The following is an 18,045-nucleotide window of genomic DNA, read 5'->3' on the forward strand; positions in this document are numbered from 1 at the left end:
ACAAGCGGCCGAGTCACACTGTTCACTGCTTTATTGAGACTGGGGGAGATCCCTCCCCAAGAGACACCATGGCGTGAAGGGGGCACCACCTCCTGCCCGTAGTTCCGTCTGTCCCTGTCGGCCGTCCGGGGGCCTTCCCGTGGTTGGGATTCTCACCAACTGTCTACTGGAAGCAGGTCCCCAAGCCTGCCCCCATTTCTTCTCCCTTAATTCCCCCCAGAAAAACCCAAACCCAAAGGGAGCAGTCCTGGGAAGGGGGCCTGGGAGCGTGGACCTAGTGCAGTGCAGGAGCACAAAGGGGGTTCAAGCAGAGGCACGTGAGGGTGTGAACCGGGGCGGGCGCATAACGATGTGCAGGCTCTGTTGGAAGACAGTGAGCTTCAGGGGCAAAGGCGCGGGCACAGGGAGAACGCACGGGTGAGCACGGCGCTGCGCCGGCGGGCTCGGCAGGCAAACGGCGCGACGGCCACGAGCGCCGGAGGGGGCGAGGACGAGGCGCACACGCGAGCACAGGAAGGAAAGCACACGTGAGCACGCATGCACACAAGCGGGGCGGGGCGGGGAAGCATGAGCAAGCACAGGGCGGAGGCGGGAAACTCCAGGGGGGAGAGGGGAGAGCGGCGGGCCGGCGGAAGGAGACCAGGTGGCCGCAGAAGGGCGCTAGCGGGTGGGCAAGGGGCGCGGCGCGCGGCCGGGAAGCTGCAGCCAGGCACAAACCGGACAGCGCAAGCTGTAAAGCGGCGAGCACGCGAGAGAAAACGCGCCGGTCCCACAGTCCTGGGGACCCGGACGACCCCAGACTCACAGAGGAGGCCTTCCTCCCAGCCCCTCCCCCACCCCTCAAGCCCTCACTTGTACAGCAAATGCACCCGGCTCCCGTCACAGCTGAGCCGATCAGGGGGCTCATGGGGCCCCCTGGGCAGGCCCCCCGAGGGGTCTGGGGGAGTAGGGGGGTGGCGCCGGGGGCGGAGCTGCTGCCGAGACCGAAGCTGATGGCGCAGCTCGGAGACACGCTCCTCTTTCTGCAGGAAGAGAGATTGGGAGAGGTTGGAAGAAGGGGCAGTGAGGCGGGGACGCTCAGAGAAGAACGCGGGGGAGGTGGGGGGGGGGGGCTGGAGGCCAGGATGGACAGCAGACATGAAAATGAGGCATCAGGAAAGACGGAGGAGAGCCCAAGAGCAAAGAGGGGGCAGCAGGTGAAGAAGAGGCACCAGAAGAGAGGGGGGCCGGGGCGGGAGAGTGGTCCCTGCACACAGATTGTGCCGATGCCCCTCACCCCCCACCGCCGCAAGCGCCCCCGCACCTCGGCAATGATCTTCTCCAGCTCCCGGTTCTCCTTCTCCAGGAGCCGGGACTTCTCTTCCTCGTTGTTGTTGGTGGACGAGCCCGTCTTCATAGTGTCCTGCGCCTCTGACTGCCACTCGCCACGGGTGATCAGCCGGCGCATCTGGGGGCGAAGGGTTGCGCGTGAGACTGTCAGCGACTAGCAGGCGGTGGGGTGCCGTGGAAAACAGTGAGCGAAGAGGGGCAAGCTGGGCCCGACCAAGGGCGGCAGTGGGAGGAGGGTCCCGGAAGTAGGGTGGACTGTGGGGACAGAGGAGCGGGGAGCACCTCACCTTCGGCACAAACAGCACGACCAGAGTGATATAGGAGGAGAACACTACGGCAAGAGACGCAAAGGCGAAGGCTGCGTCCTGCTGGCTGGACAGGATCATGGTGACCGGGGCAGTGATGAGGCACAGGACCTGTGGGTAGACCCTGTTTGGGACCTCCAGGCTCTCCTCCCCCGGGAGAGAGCCCATGAGGAAGGTCCTAGGGGAACTTCCCATCAGAAAAGGGTCCAGACTCAAGGCCACCCTCAGCTCCAGATCTGGAAGGGTCCCAAGCCACTTCCCACTCCAGGTGAACCCCTCCCTCCAGGCAGAGGTCCTGCGATCTTCACACAGGCACATTCAGAGTCCCTGAGCATCGAGTCAGGAAAATCTAGCAGGAAGCTGACTCCGATTCCAGCCAGGGAACCACAGACAAGCCATCTACCTCCCTGTTTCTGCTTCCTCACCTGTTAGGGGGACACTACCGTCTGCCTCATGGGTGGTCTCGGGAAGAGCAGTAAGATAGTGTCTGCACCATGCTTTGCCCACTATAAAGTGCTTCACAAACCCAAGGCATTAAAAGACTTGGTAAGACTTCTGCCCACTGATCCCAGCCCTGATTCTTCCCAGGCAGGCTGGGGTCAGCGCCAGGTGTCCAGGGCTCACCGCCACATTGTAGATGGCCATGCCCACAGCCCGGTGGTCGTTGATCTTCTCTGTAGACACGCTCTTGGTCTCGTAAGCAAGAAAGATACCCAGCAGCAGCAGCAGCCCCTTGTAACCATAGAAAATGCCTAGAACGGAGGACATGGTCACCTGGGCATGCGTCCACTCACTCCCCACACCCTCCACACCCTTCGCCTATTGCTGTGTCTGCTTAGAGCTCCACAGAGAAGGGGCTCCTCTCCAGCCGGCCCCTCTGACCCAGCACACCCATCTCTGTCCATCCCCCCAACTTGTGCAAACCTCACCACTCCCTCCTGGGACAGAAGACGACCACTGCTGAGAGCAGCCGTCAGCCACACAATGTCTCACCTCCCTGCCCTCCAGGCTGGGGAGAGGCTTTGCCCTTTCTGGCCACAGACCAGACCCATGTTCAGGAGACCGAAAGGGGCCGACCGCAGGCCCTCACTGCCCTGGTCTCACTCTAGGGAGCTGACCCGACGGATCCTGCCCCCACTGGCCACTCTGCCACTGGATCTGCCTCAGCCCCGCTTCTGACCCCCAGCTCCTCATGGAGGAAGACCAAGTATGCCCAGTCCCCAGAAAGGATCAGTGCAACGACACAGAGGAGGACGCTCACACTGCCCCTTCTCCAAAGACCCTTCTGCCCCTGCCTGCTGTCTTCGTCCCGCCCTTCCCCCACATCCCACGCACCAAGCCACGTATTCATTTTCTTGGAGCTGCAGTGCTCCAGCTGGGGCAGGATGGACACGTCAATGTCTTCCTTCGGCTCCTCCTTGGCAAAAGTCTAAAGAGAGATACAGGGTCCCAGGGAAGACGGCGGTCACCCTCTGCACCCCACCTCTGCTCAGTCCCTGACCCCCAACCCTCCCCTTCTTTCCTAGGCCACGCTTGGCATGGCTGCCAGGTCCCACTCTCGGCCAAGGAGTGCTTTCGTGAACACCTCCGGAGTGCATGTCCCCGACTTTCCACGATGCCTGGGACGTCCACACGTCCTTCCAGAATCCCCACCTGCGCTAGGGCTCCTCAGAGCTCGGGGAGGGGGAGCGGCTGCTGTGCAAATGCTGGAGACCACTCGCCACCAGTGCTTTCCTCCTCAGACCCCAGGCAGGGCAGAGGCCCTAACCTCCAGGGCCTCCTCTCACAGTACCTCAATGGTCCGGTGCAAGGGGTCCACGATCTGCCAGATGGCAAGGGTGAGGACATCCATGCCCACCAACAAGCCCACCGTGGCATACAGCTTCCAGGGTTCCAGGGTCTGGACGGACACAGAGCACAGGCAGGTCGGGGAACCCTCTAAACCCCAAGGGCCAAGGACCCAAGGGTGAAGGTTAAGAAGCAGCTCACCTTCCTCCACTCCTTCTTCTCCTCCTTCTTCGTAAAGACCGTGTGGACCCACCAGATCTTAGTGAACATGGAGCCGTAGCCCAGACTGAAGCCCAGACCCAGGAGCCAGAGGCGTGCCTAGGACCGGACAGGGGGCAGAGCAGAACCGTGTGCAACAGAGGCACAGCCAGGAGCGATGGGCGTGTGCAGAGGGCCCGCACGGGAGTCTGTCTACCTCCAGCAGCCTCCTCCCACCACCTTCTGCGCCAGCAGGGCAACCTTGCTGGTCACTTGGGGTTAATCCCCTCTGACCCCTGCTGTGTGGTGTGGCAGCAGACCCTTCCCCACACAGCCCCACCCATCCTCCCAGGCTCCTGGCCCTTTTCTCCCCCCACGCTTGGCCACACCAACGGGCTCACCGAATCTACTGGTCTTTCTATCCCTACAAGCCACAGGAGTGACCATCCTTATTCCCCCAGCTGAGGAAAGCCCATGCATCCTTTGATAAGCTCCTTCTTTGCTCCCACAGCACTTTGTGCAGAGATCTCTCATGCTGCCCTGCAGCTCAGTGCCCCCCCCCCCGGCACTGTCCTCTGGTTTCACGGCAGACCTACAGCCTCTGGGGAAGTGTGCTTGTGCGTGCAAATGCCATGTGCACAGCAGCATGGTCAAGAGGAGTACGTACGGGCAGGGACAGGGGCCTGTTTCCCACCAGCAGAACAGAACCGCACAAATGTGGCTGCTGAAGCAGCCTTTCCCACAGCCCCAGGACCTCCCATGTCTCCTCCCTGCCCCCACCCCCTGCTGTCAGGTCAGGTCTGTCCCCCTCGAGCACAGTTTCTGTGCTCAGCCCCCACAGCACAGACAAGCTGCCAGTGTTGGAGGGTTCTTTGTGCAGACCCCGTCCTGCACCCTCGGAGCCCCCCCCTTCTCTGCGAGGCATGCCATGGCAACCTTGGAACTGGCTAGAGCCACACAGCGAAAAGGTCTGGAGGTCAGGAAGAAGGGGTGCAGCCGGGCAGAGACCAGAGGGAGCAGGGACAGTGGAGGGAAGGCAGGGCACTGTGCCTCCAGGAGCGGCCCCAGAGCGGGGACAGCCCCGTTCCACAGGGTGTCTGCCCAGCTCCTCCTCACCTGGCAGACGAAGGGGAACTGGCTTCTCCCAATGTGGTAACCGTCCAGCCCGAGGGGGAAGACGGCAGCCAGCGCCAGGGAGCAGCCCACAGCAGTCAAATTGTTCAAGTTGGGCTGGGAGTTCTGGATGTAACTAGGGCAGAGGTGGGAGAGGAGGAGGGAGAGGAGAAGGATTAACCTCTTCTTCAGGGAGGCTGGGCTCTTCAGAACCACCAGGGCCTGGCCCAGCCCAGCCCACGGCCACACGCACCGCAGGGTGCCTGGTGCAGCCTGGGGCAGGGGCCGGCGGTGGGTGCAGAAGGCTCCCCAGCACAGGACCCCCACCTGCACACACAGTGTAGAGCCCCCACTGCGTTACCCCCAAGAACTTTTAGTTTTCGGTTAGCTGCTCTGGAGCTGGAATGGCACTTGCATCTGGTTGCCCCCTTTGCTGGGCATGGGCACCGGGAAAGCATAGGTCAGAGTGGACACCTTGACCCCCCACGACCGCAGCAGTTACACAGGTCTCTTCTCAGTCCCTGCCACAGGCATGCTCACTGTCTTCGAGGGGCAGGCAGGAGGACAGTGTCGGAAAGGAAACTTACCGGACATGAGAGTTGTAGATATTAAACGACAGACAGACCACAGCCAGGACGATGCCCAGGCTGGAGAGTACAGAGACCGAGATGAAGAGCTTCTGGGACATGAAGCGAAATGTCTTGATGACCAGGGTCTGGTCAGCCGGGGGGGCCCCTCCTGCACGGCATTGGGGGTAAGGGGGGGTCTGGTCAGCCAGGGCCCCCTCCCGCCTGGCCCTGGGGGGGGGCGCTGGTCAGCTGGGGGCCCCCTCCTGCCTAGCCCTGGGGGGGGGGCTGGTCAGCTGAGGGCCCCCTCTTGCCTGGCACTGGGGGGCCTGGTCAGCTGGGGGGCTCTTCCTGGATAGCACTGGGGGAGGTCTGGTCAGCCAGGGGGCCCTTCCTGCATGACACTGAGGGGGGTCTGGTCAGCTGGGGGGCTCTTCCTGGATAGCACTGGGGGAGGTCTGGTCAGCCAGGGGGCCCTTCCTGCCTGACACTGAGGGGGGTCTGGTCAGCTGGGGGGCTCTTCCTGGATAGCACTGGGGGAGGTCTGGTCAGCCAGGGGGCCCTTCCTGCCTGACACTGAGGGGGGTCTGGTCAGCTGGGGGGCTCTTCCTGGATAGCACTGGGGGAGGTCTGGTCAGCCAGGGGGCCCTTCCTGCCTGACACTGAGGGGGGTCTGGTCAGCTGGGGGGCTCTTCCTGGATAGCACTGGGGGAGGTCTGGTCAGCCAGGGGGCCCTTCCTGCCTGACACTGAGGGGGGTCTGGTCAGCTGGGGGGCTCTTCCTGGATAGCACTGGGGGAGGTCTGGTCAGCCAGGGGGCCCTTCCTGCCTGACACTGAGGGGGGTCTGGTCAGCTGGGGGGCTCTTCCTGGATAGCACTGGGGGAGGTCTGGTCAGCCAGGGGGCCCTTCCTGCCTGACACTGAGGGGGGTCTGGTCAGCTGGGGGGCTCTTCCTGCCTGGCCCTGAGGGAGGGTCTGGTCAGCCAGGGGGTCCCTCCTGCCTGGCCCTGGGGGGGGGCGCTGGTCAGCTGGGGGGCTCTTCCTGGATAGCACTGGGGGAGGTCTGGTCAGCCAGGGGGCCCTTCCTGCATGACACTGAGGGGGGTCTGGTCAGCTGGGGGGCTCTTCCTGCATGGCACTGGAGAGGGATCTGGTCAGCTGGGGGCCCCCTCCTGCCTGGCCCTGGGGGGCCTGGTCATCTGGGGGGCCCCTCCTGCATGGCACTGGGGGGGGGCGCTGGTCAGCTGGGGGCCCCCTCCTGCCGGGGCTTGGGGGGGGGGCTGGTCAGCTGAGGGCCCCCTCTTGCCTGGCACTGGGGGGCCTGGTCAGCTGGGGGCCCCCTCCTGCCGGGGCTTGGGGGGGGGGCTGGCCAGCTGAGGGCCCCCTCTTGCCTGGCACGGGGGGGGCCTGGTCAGCTGGGGGCCCCCTCCTGCCGGGGCTTGGGGGGGGGCCTGGTCATCTGGGGGGCCCCTCCTGCATGGCACTGGGGGGGGGTCTGGTCAGCTGGGGGCCCCTCCTACTTGGTACTGGGAGGCAGGGGTAGGGGACAAGGAAATGAAGATGAGGCAGAGAAAGGGGCAAGGGACACCTGTCTGTATCCCTGAGGACATGGGCCCTTGCTGCCCTGACCCGGGGCTCTACAGTGGAATCTCCCTGCAGCTCGGGGTCTCAGGAAGCAGTCAGAAGTGAGAGGAGGGCGAGGAGCTAGCGGCCAAGATATGTCACCAGAGCTGTAGTCTGTTCCTGTTAGTGTTTGTTCTGTGTTTTCTGTCTTTTTTGCAGCAAAGGAAGGGAGGGAAAGAAGGGAATGACCGAGAGGTAAAGTTCATGAGGTCTCTCAGAACTCAAATCAAAAGCTGCAAAAGACAGCTATAGAATCAAAGCTGAAGAGTTCAAAGTATCCAGTCTGGTCTCCTAACCTCAGAAAAAGAAAAAAAAAAAGCCCGATCTGTGAGTTCTAACCCTGGCAGGATGATATTCCCAAAGGTGTTCTCTAGTTATTATTAAGAGGAAGCTCAAATTTGTCAACGAGTTCACAGTGGAAAAAAAAACCTAATTTCAATTTGCTTAGCTTTAAAAAGAAAAGCGTAATTTAGGCCATGCAGCATTTATAGCAGTAGAGAATACTGTCCTAAATTCAAATTATAAAAAACATGTCAGAACCCCAGCAGAGCTGGGAACTACTAGCTTCCAGTTGGGTAGGGCAGCTGACAGCTGTTCCACCGAGCACGCTGAGCCTGCACTTATCAGGGGCCCTTCCTTTTGTCCACCTCGAGCGTCCTTCCCATTTCCGGTTATTCAGCCCACCAAGCACACAAGGAACAACTGCTTACTTTCTCTCTTTAAAAAGCACACTTGAGAGGAAGACAATCATATGAGGTTTTGCAACCTCTCCTATAATTTAAGCAACCAGTTTCCTGAGAGATGAAAAGGCCCGTCCAGCCTCAAAGTAGCTGCTTCACACGTATCCAGGTACCAGCGCATCTGGGAAACTCAAATGGGGTTTCCAAGGCCACCCCCCGTGTGCCGCACCTCTGATCCTCCTACCTGAGCAATGCGTTATTTTTGCTAGTGCATTGCTCCCTCTGCAAATACACAGCTCCCCTACCTGTGTCTTACCCCGGACCCTGGCCCATGGCACCTGCCACCCCACCCTGGTTCACACGCACGCTTCCCCTTCATTGTGCAGACGCACTGGAGGAAAACACACACAGGACCTGCTTACCAATCCACTTGTCCGTTTTGGACCAAGAAAGATCATCCTTGGTGCTGTCATAGTAGCCGATCTTCTTGTAGCTGCCCCCTGGGCGGGAGACAACGGAAGGTGAAGAGTCCAGCCTAGGCACTACTCCCCACTCCCCTAAAGTCACTTCCCTGCTGTGTCTGAGGCCCTGAGGGATCCCCAGGACAACCCGAAAGGCAATGGAAGGTGGATCCCAGGGCAGCAGAAGCACAGAAGTGCATCTTGTATGTTTAAGGCCGCCGGTGGAGCGGGCGCCCAGGACGCCACTCGGCCTCACGCCTCTCGCGTCGGTCATCTCCCACTTTGATTCTGGCTCCTGAAGCCTTCAGCGTTTCCACTGATTCTCCCTCTCATGGCAGACAGGATCACAGGATCTATTTTCCCAGTGGCTTTCATTTTAATTTTAGAAATTTCTCTTCTGTTGGCTTGGGTTCTAATTCCTTGGAAAGTGGCATCTCCCTCTTAGAGCCACGAGGGGGGAATTAGCCATTCCTAAGATTCCCGTTCCAGAAGGTTTCCCTCAGAAGCCAGCCCACAGCCCTGTGGTCTGGGCCCCCAGGAAGGTCTGTGGACAGGTGGGAGCAGGGAGAAGGAGACTGCACGCCCCAGGAGGCTGAGAGCGGCATGTGCCCAGCTCCACTCGCAGCGGCTCGGCAAATACGTGTGTGTGTGCTGACATGTACGGAAATACGATCCCAAAGAGCCAGACTACGCGTAAGACACGGACATCAGNCTCTAAAAATAGCAGGTTTGCTGGATGCGGCTTGTCTGGAGTCCGCGAGTGTGCCCCTGACAAGGCGTTAGCCCCTCAAAGCCCGGCCACCAGAGGGAAACTTCTGGAATCGCAAGGGAAGCCACGGGAGCAAGACAGTGTGCTGCCCCTTCCCAACGCCAGGGATCCCACCCCTCTCTGAGCTCCTTACTATTCTGATTACGTAAACGCCTGATGAACCAGTTCAAAGAGAAGGGCAGGAGTGGGGAGGCACCCCCCGAGTTCCTCCCCCAGGCGGTGACCCAGCCCAGCCCAGCCCTCTCGGCCCCATGCCCCCGCGCTCACCCTGCAGCTGCTCGATGAGTGTCCAGGCCATCCGGGAGCCGCTGGCATCAAACACCACGTGACCCTGGGTGCGGGAACATGCGGAGGCGGGCAAAGGTGATGAGAGCGGGAGCCAGAAGAGAGCGTCAGGGCCTCTCTGGGTCCTTGTGTGTTTGATGCACTGGAGCCTCTGAGTGGATTCTATTTACGGCATTTGTCTGCATCTAGGACATACCCCAGATGCCCGTACCCTAGATTTTAGACACATTCTTCTTTTGAAAAGAAGCTTCACCCGTGGGATTTGGGTGGGAAACATCCCCAGATAGAGCCCTCCGAGACCTGACCTCTGGCATGTGACCTGGGCACGTCACCAAATCCCTGTGGACACTGATCTCCCCACTTTGAGGGGAACATCTAGATGATCTTTCAGACCATTTCCTCTTTTAAGACCCTCTGATTCTCATCTGACTCATAAGTGCCTGCACTGGAGATAAATGAGGCAGGTTGAGAGAAATGGAACACAGCGTTTTTCCTTCTGGTCTCTTACAGGCTTTCTTGGTTTGGGGCCTGAGACCGATGACTGCAGGCTCCTGCGTGCGTGCAGGACAGGAGGGTGCGCTCTCTCGAGGGGACAGGGGAGTGCGAGGGAGACCGCTGTCACTCACAGAGACACCCTCGAAGGACGAGGAGTTCATCGCCCGGTAGATCTGGTCGGTGATGGTCTGGTTGTTGTAGTTGAAGTCTTCCAGGCGCACCCCCGAACGGCCACCCCCTCCAGACGTCTTGTTCAGGGCCAGCGCCAAGGCCCAGATGGCATCGTAGGCCAGCGGTGCCTCCTGGAAGCCACCCGTCTCCTCGGGGTGCCTCTTGAGTCTCTTGGTCAGTTTCTCCACAAACTCCTGGGATGTCTGCGGAGGGAAGGATGGGCAGGGCTGGCGTGGGTGCCGCGTGTGGCTTCTGACTCTGGCTGCGGCTCTTGTCATCGAACAGCTGGTTTGTGTGTCGTCAGAGCGAGCACATGCACGTTCCAAGTCTGAAGCGACGCCATGTGTGCGTCTTGGAGCAGAAGCTGCTGGGCCGAGCTGGGCGGAGCTGGGCCCACGGCCTCGGGGTGCACAGCCACCCTCTCAGAACCGCAACCGGAGGTCTAAGGGATGGACACGCCGCATAACCAGCGGCCAGAGAAAGCACACAGGGAGCTGCGAGGCCATGTTCTCCTGGGCTCAGACTTTCTCAGTGGGCTGGACCCGGGACCCCACAGCCCCTCCGATTCTAAAACAGCCTAGAGGGGCCCCCACAGAGCCTTCCTCGCTGGGCTCGTCAGCCAGTGTGTGCTCCCTGAGCAACTTCACGTGCTTTCTGCTCACAGCCGCCGGAGGGTCTGCAGGAGGCTGAGGCCCCAGAGATACCCTTCATGTATTTGAAAGCCAGTATGCAGCCCCTACCCACACCCTTCCCCATCCTCAACATTTGTTCTCCAAGAAAGCTGAAGAGAAGCAAATGGGCCAGGAGACCTGAATTTCTATACCTGGCAAGGACCTCGTCTGGCCAAAAACCACAGGTAAATTGCTCAAGGTTTTGGAAATGTCCACCATGGAATGGAGAAAATCACACCTGCCCTTTCTGACCTCCCAGAAGCCACACAAGGAAATGCTCAGTGGCCACCCCTTGGCAAGGCACCAGCAACAGAGAGGGGCACCTCACAACTGTTTAGATCTGGAATGTAGCAACATAAGCCATGACACGTACCATCGCCCTGCACATCTCCGCACCCAGCACTGTGCCCGGCGCCTGATGGACGATGCCCACTGCGTCTGGCAGGGAAACACTCTGTATGGTGCTGTGAGGTAGACACAGGTGACTGCACACCTGTCAGATCCCACAGAACGCACAGCACCCAGACGGAGCCCTCCTTCAGACCGCGGGCTCTCGGTGGTCCCGCACCGGTGCCATTCATCGGCTGCTAGCACGGTGCTGGGGAACGTCGGCAATGGTGGGAGGCATGCATGCGGGGTCGGGGAGTACCCTCCGGTCGGCTCTGCTGTGAACCCACATCACTCTAAAAAAGTGTTTTTAAAAATGTCCACTGGGCAGATAAATGGACGGACGGACGGATTCCAATTCCAACCAATTCACCTGCCCGCTGAGGAACCTCAACGAGTTATTACAGGAAATAACAACATATATGAAATGCTGGGTATCAAGTTACAGCTCCTCTTTGCAGACTTCCCTGTGTCTCAACCATGTGGGTGTCCCTGATACTCGGGTCCGCGACCCAGCTCCGCATTTCATGTCCTGCATCTCCAGCTGTCTCTGAGGCATTTACAGCTATCAAACCAATAATCCCAAACTAAAAATATCTGAGACTAAGCTCCACTTTTCCTCACTCCCCAGCCCTTCCCAGGACATGAGACTGAAGCCTTGGAATCCCCAAGTCCTCTTAATTCTTCTGTTGAAATGTTTCGTTAAGACCATCGGTCCCTACATAGAACAGTGTTAATAATAATAATAATAATAATAATAATAATAATAATAGTAGCTAACATTTATATTTCCTTACAGTGTTCCAGGCACTTTTCCATTTTTCTGAGGCATATATATATATATATATATCTACACACATATATATAGAAACAGGCACAGAGAAGTGTAACTTGCAGGAAGTGATACGGCACGGAGGGCTGGGATTCAAGCCCAGGCAGCCTGGCATCGAAGCCCATACTCTCCCTAACCCTTGCATTGCCTCTGTGTGCTGACACGTCTCTCCCAGAGCATCCGCTCGGCAGCCCGCCGCGAGGCTGAGACTTCCTGCGTCACCCTTCCCAGGTGTCTCCAGTCTTCAGTGCAAAGCACACACTGGATCAGAAAAACACCCAGATGGGAAGGGCTTCGTCTGGCCTGCACGGTGCCCAGATCTGCGACTCTCCACGGGCTCCAGGTCACTCGACCAACACGCTTGCCCAAAAAATAGTTCCCCCTGGGGCAGCAAAGACACCGCTGCAGATTTTCAGGGGCAAACATGACAAAGCAGCTCGAGGAAAAGTGAACGACAACCCACAGAAATGAGCAAAGTAATGGAGGGCAACTCCATGAGCCTAATTTCCAACAGCTCTGCGGGCTGTCTCTGCGGGAGGGACATGACAGGGACGCCCGACCGTGACCCAAACCATGTATCCTGAGGCAGCTTCCGACTTGGTATTGTACCGGGATCTGACGGGACCTCCACCCCAATCTGTGAACTGGAACAGAATCTTATCCCCAGGTAAGGCCACCTCCCAGCTGCCCCTGTGCCCAAACCACCCGACCCACTCTGCCAGTCCTGGCTCCTTTCTAAAGCAGGGTCTCCCAATCTCCGCACTGTTGACATAGGGATCCAGGTACTGCTTTGCTGGGGGACGGACCTGTGCTTTATAGGGTGTCTAGAAGCCTGCCCAGCTCGTCCATTAGATGCCAGATGTGACAGCCAGATGCTCTCTAGATCCTGCCCAGCCAATCCCTCAACACGTGGTCTCTAACCAGTACCAGCAACATCCCTAGAACTTGCCGGAAAGGCCCACCCCAGACCGACCGCATCAGAACTTCCGGAGGAAGAGCCCAGCAATCTGCCCTAACTAACCCTCTGGGACAGCAGCGTTTGAGAACCAGGGGTCTAACGAAGTGAAGGCAGCTGATTCTCTCCTAGATCTCCATGGCTCTGTGTCCCCAGGTCCAACCCTTGCTTCTGGTCTACCTCTCCTGGTCCTGCTTGATTCATCTACGATCTATTCCTGGTCAGCTGTTAAGGCTGCTTCTACCCTGTGGAAAATCCTGGCTTTTCCACCTGGCATTTTCAGCTACCAAGCAGGGCTGCGGCTGCTAGAAGCCCTCTGGCCTCAAAGGGCAGCACCACCTTTCGCTAGAGACCAAGAGCCCCAACGACGACCCCCAGGGCATTCCGCTCCAAAGCCCACATGTCCCTTTATACTCCTAACCGAGTCCCTGCTCCCTGCGGGGCTCCTCTAGTTCCCTGCTGTGGGGTCGAAGCCGCAGGGGGCAGGCCCCCCGGACTCGGGCTGCCGGTAAGCCGCTTGGCGGGGGATCCAGCTCCTCTACTCCGCAGGTCTCGAGGATGCCTCACGTCTCAGGCACCCTACAGGGAAGTGCTCCTCCAGAGTCTTCCCACTGCATGTTTCAACCAAGATGCCTGAAACATAAAGTGCCTTGGCATTTCCCAGGACAGTGTCCACAACCAGAGTCCACGTGACACAATCCACAGCTAGGACACACTGCCTGAATGCTCTTCCTCCCTTGCTCAAAAACTCCCATCAGCTAGCCAGTGTCAGCCAGTAAAGGCAGACTCTTCAGTCAGATTTCACCGTCTTCCACGGAGGGTGACAGGGCAGAGTGGTTTGGAGTTAGACTCAAACAGGGCTCAATGCGGGCTTCACCACTCGGCAGTTACGGGGCCCAGACCAAGTCCCTCAACCTCTCGGAGTCAGTTTCCTGGTCTATAGAATGAAACGAAAACCCTCCATCAGAGCTTGGCTGGGAGGACCCCGGAAGCCATGTACCTAAATTCCTGCTTTACTGCGCAAAAGCCATGATGACTACACCTTTGTTTCAATGGGATATGTGGGGCTTTACAACCATTAACTCGCCCCTAGCGTGCCTCCCAAAACAGGTCTTCCAGACCTGGGGCCACCCCTCGTGATGATATGCAGACACAGAAGTTGCCTCGTAAGCTCGCCCAAGATTCCTGTGACCCCAGAGAGAATCCCGAGCAAGAACAGAGCCTCGGCCCCACGCGCCTCACTCGTGCCCCTCGCCTGCAGGGCTGACCCCGCCTTCCCAGACCACAGCACGTGCTTCCAGCCCCAGGCATGTCAACAGTCAGCTCTCTGGAACTAACGGATTTCAAAAGTCCCTTTTACATCCAAAATTCTAAAAGAGGATCAATAAAAAACATCAGGAGCCAAGCTAATTGAGTATCAGTCAGGAGTGAATATTAAGCAACTCCAAAGGGCTCTGAAGTCACCGAGAAAAGAGAACGCATTTCTGCTCAGGAACAGCGTTTGTGCGAGGTGTGCTTGCGTACGCACCACCTATATTATCATTAACGCCTCTCCCTCATTTGACTTCTTGCCAACCCGCTCCTTGTTGCCATGGTAACAGCCCTTCCTCTCATCAGGGGCCTCGTGAACATACCACTCCCATCTCTCTCTCTCTCTCTCTCCTGCTCAAGGAAGTCGGAGCAGAGGTGGAAACCGCAGGAAACACATGCAAGCAAGCTCCCTGTGCCCTACTGTGCCTGAAGAGCCCACCGCTGCTCCCCTCCCCCGCAAGGCACCCTCAGCTCGCCCCACCCGCCCAGGGGCTGGTTTCTCGGTCTCCACGCTCACCATGTTGGAGATGCTGCGGGTGTTGGCAGGGTTCAGCATGACAATCTCGGTGGTGATGTGGCCTTCTACGGCCTCGGTCATCTCATCCACCGTGCAGTTGATGGACGGGTCATAGGTCTTGAACCAATTGTCAGCGTACCACCCAATGAGGAACCAGACGTACTTCTTCCCGAAGAGCCGCTCCTTGTACACCTGGGAGCAGAGAGGGGGCAGGGTGGGGGCTTTGTTTCTTTTTCTGTCTTAATTCCCTTGACACCATCCAGCCTCTTGGGAATCAGAGAAGAGCAGAGAACTGAAAAGAGGAATCTACAAGTCTTGGAGGGAGCAGCAGAGGGTCAACTACTCCTCCGTCTAAGTTCCTCCCCAGCTAGCCAGGAAAGATAGGATTCAAGGGTTCCTGCAGGAACACAGAGGGGTAGGAAAACGAGATCTGGAGAAAGCACTGAATGTGAGAAGCCAAGAGATCCAGTCAGAGCCAAGAGACAGGGGCGTTGTATTAATCATCTCCTCAGATCATCTGCTATCAACCCAAGCAGACTTGCAGAGAGACCCCATCAGACTCCCAAGGTAGAGAGCCCACCCAGGCTCCTCCTGCTTTGGATTCCAACTCTACCTCACAAAACACTTTCCGGGCTTCGGTCTCATAGAAAAGTCCCACGATGATTCGGGCATCCTGGCGCTATAGACGGAGGGAAACAGAGCTCCTGAGACAGGCCTGGAAACACGCAGGCACTTCCACACCCTGGCTCCCTACTCCGGACAGCTGGGTGCAGGGCTCTGCTCACGGGGTGCTGGACAAATGCCAAGTGGACGATGAAAATAAAGGTCCCCAGGAGATGCTACTGTCTCCCAGAATCAAAATTCTGTGACAGGATAGACCCGTCAGCAAATGTTAGGGCGGAGATCATATTGCAACATATCAATGTATCAAATCAACACTGAGCCTACACACTGTTCATCAATTGTATGCAATCAATAACTGCATAGAATACACAATGCGTACAACACGTCATATAGCATACAAGTGCATATTGTAGGTACGTACGTATAAAAGTTTATCAAATCAACTCATCGCACACCTTAAGCTTATACGATGTCATAAGCTAATTATACCTGGATACAAAAACACCAGGCAAAAAACAGAAAGAAAACAACAAAAACCCCATCTGGCCCTGCCTGGTTCTCCCCTCCAGCCTCCCACGGTTCCCCCTACCTGGTCCCTCTGCAGGGGGAGCCCACCCCTCCCAAGCAGCACACCTTAAGGTTTTTGACGGGCACAGCTGGATCTGAGAAGAAACTCTGGCGGAAAGTAATCTCGATTCCAGCCTCCTTCACGCGCTCCTCCAGGTCGTCCAGAGTCTTGGGTGGGAACGAGAAACAAACGGAGAAAACGTGGGGTGCACAACGGGGTCAAGACCGGAGAGGTTACCTGAGGACTGCACAGTTAGAGCAGGACGAACGGCAGTTCTGAGGGTGGAGTGTGCCTGTGAGTGTCTGTCGCCGGGGCGGGGAGCTCGAAGGAAAGCGTCTGCGGTCTCAGAATGTGGACGCTACCCAGGAAGGTGCTCGCGAGCCCCGGGAAGTCACCCCATTCACCCCACTCCCACCAGACAGCAAGAGTGGGTGAAAGGAGACAGGGTCTGGTGTGCACAGGATGGTCTCGAGCCTCAGAGGCAAGTGCGCAGACAGACAGAGGGCTCAGAGAGAGAGCGGAGGACTGAAGGGCCACTGAGCATAAGGGTGGATGGGGGATCCAAAGATGGGAACAAAAGACAGGGGCTGACTGTCTTTTCCAGTTCGGAGCCCTAACCCTCTCCCCACTTCCACGTCTCCTGTCTCTCTGCTTCCGTCTCTCTCTCCCTCTCCCTCCTTCTCTGTTCCCTCTCTATGCCTGCTGTTCCCATTCACAGGCACACTCCACCCTCTGAGTGTCTCCGGAATTGGCTGCCTTTCTGGGTTCCTATCTCATATTCCCTCTCTTATCACAGCTTTGGAGTGAACCTGCTTTAATAGAAGTGGGTCGTTTTGGGTCTATCTGTCTGGGAAAGAGAGCATCAAAGGGAAAAAGTGTCCTAAAACCAAAAACTTGGAAAAGGTCCTGAAAACCCAACTCTGTGTGTTCCTCTGACCACAGAACATACACTTAAGCCCACCCAGAATGTGTTTGCTTTTGATAAAGAAACAGGCTGTTCGGGGCACGTGAGGGGCTCAGTCGGTGAAGCATCTGCCTTTGGCTTAGGTCATAATCTGGGCATCCTGGGATCCAGCCCGCATCCGGCTCCCTGCTCAGCTGGGAGCCTGCCTCTCCCTCTCCCTCTGCCCCTGCCCCTACTTGTGCGCTCGCTCTCCGTCAAATAAATAAATAAAAATCTGTGAAGGAAGGAAGGAAGGAAAGGAAAGGAAAGGAAAGGAAAGGAAAGGAAAGGAAAGGAAAGGAAAGGAAAGGAAAGAGAAAAAAAGAAAAAGAAAGAAACAGGCTCTTCTCCCCAGAAGGAATCCGGGCCACGTCTCTGCCCTGGAGTCTGAACGCATGCATGCTCACCGAGGTGAAGACCTCAGTGGTCTGCTGGATGGTGGCAATCTTCCTCCAGCCCCACTTTTCAAAGAGCTTCACGCGGGTAGGATTGTGGAGCGTGGCCGACGGATGAGTTCGAAAGAATGTGGGAAAGCGCTGCCTGTTGGACAGGGCCGGGGAGCTGGAGCCATAGGAAAGCTAAGGGACAGGGACACAGCGCAGGACACACTCGCCCAGAGCTCCGCTGCAACCTCCCGGCTGCCCCCAGGCCTCCCGCCCACGTCTGCCCTGCAAGCAGGGGTTCTCTCAGGCCCACACCCCTGCACAGGGGCTCACTTCCTCTGAGGAGGAGCAGTGAGCGGCAGCTGTCAGGCGTAAGGGCCATGAGCCTGGAACGTGGGTCCTCCGCAGCCCCCTGAATGCACAGCTGCAGGACAGCCCGGCTTACCACGATAAGGTTCCACATCCGGGCGGCCTCGGCCACGAGTGTGGACACGGAGCTGCAGCCAGGCATGAGGATGATCTTGATGGGGTCGTTGTACAGCAGCTCATACAGGTACTTGGTGGCTTGGCCTGGGTCACACTGAACGGGGAGGGTAAGTGTAGGGTCCCCCACGCTGCTCCCCACTGCATCCCCAGCAATCCAGTTACTCCCCAAGTGCCCATCCCTCCGCTGGATCCTTCTGTCCTTAGCACCATTTTCTTCTCCTTCCTGACATCTCTTCCTGTCCGGTGTCTTGGCTCCCCTCACGCATCACACACACCCTCCTGGCTTCCCCCTGCCTCCTTCCCCATGTCCTGTCCCATACACACCTGCATGGGGATTTCGGCAGAGGCCACCTTTCCTCCCTTCAGCCCCTCTTCAGCCCTCCCTCAGCCTACCTTCCTCTATCACCCCGTCCCCCTCCCCATATTTCCAAGCTCCAAATATCTGTGAGTAGAAAAGTCTGCAGGAATGTGAATGAACTCTCCCCGGGGACCGCTCCCCCCCACAGCTTCCTCAGAACCGTGCCACGAAAACTCCTTCACCTCTGCAAACTCCCCCTCCCCACCTTTCCAGTTGTTCCCCCCCCC

At 58.0% G+C, this 18,045-nt stretch overlaps 1 protein-coding gene across 1 annotated transcript in view; it reads right to left on the reverse strand.

Annotated features, from left to right (window-relative positions):
• Positions 1–16: 16 nt before the first annotated feature.
• GABBR1 (gamma-aminobutyric acid type B receptor subunit 1) overlaps positions 17–18,045 on the reverse strand; it is a 25,820-nt gene continuing 7,791 nt past the window's right edge. The window contains exons 7-23 of the mRNA XM_040644869.1: positions 17,420–17,554; positions 16,999–17,169; positions 15,714–15,815; positions 15,070–15,135; positions 14,457–14,648; positions 9,744–9,986; positions 9,100–9,163; positions 8,025–8,102; positions 5,321–5,471; positions 4,737–4,869; positions 3,624–3,740; positions 3,427–3,534; positions 2,970–3,063; positions 2,259–2,386; positions 1,617–1,745; positions 1,304–1,447; positions 17–1,022 (exon numbers count right to left, since the gene is read on the reverse strand). Coding sequence (XP_040500803.1) covers positions 849–1,022; positions 1,304–1,447; positions 1,617–1,745; positions 2,259–2,386; positions 2,970–3,063; positions 3,427–3,534; positions 3,624–3,740; positions 4,737–4,869; positions 5,321–5,471; positions 8,025–8,102; positions 9,100–9,163; positions 9,744–9,986; positions 14,457–14,648; positions 15,070–15,135; positions 15,714–15,815; positions 16,999–17,169; positions 17,420–17,554 — 2,229 coding nt within the window. The 3' untranslated portion in view covers positions 17–848. The remainder of the gene's footprint in view (positions 1,023–1,303; positions 1,448–1,616; positions 1,746–2,258; positions 2,387–2,969; positions 3,064–3,426; positions 3,535–3,623; positions 3,741–4,736; positions 4,870–5,320; positions 5,472–8,024; positions 8,103–9,099; positions 9,164–9,743; positions 9,987–14,456; positions 14,649–15,069; positions 15,136–15,713; positions 15,816–16,998; positions 17,170–17,419; positions 17,555–18,045) is intronic.

This window comes from Ursus maritimus, unplaced genomic scaffold (assembly GCF_017311325.1).
Source record: "Ursus maritimus isolate PB19 unplaced genomic scaffold, ASM1731132v1 scaffold_30, whole genome shotgun sequence".
NCBI classification, from domain to species: domain Eukaryota; kingdom Metazoa; phylum Chordata; class Mammalia; order Carnivora; family Ursidae; genus Ursus; species Ursus maritimus.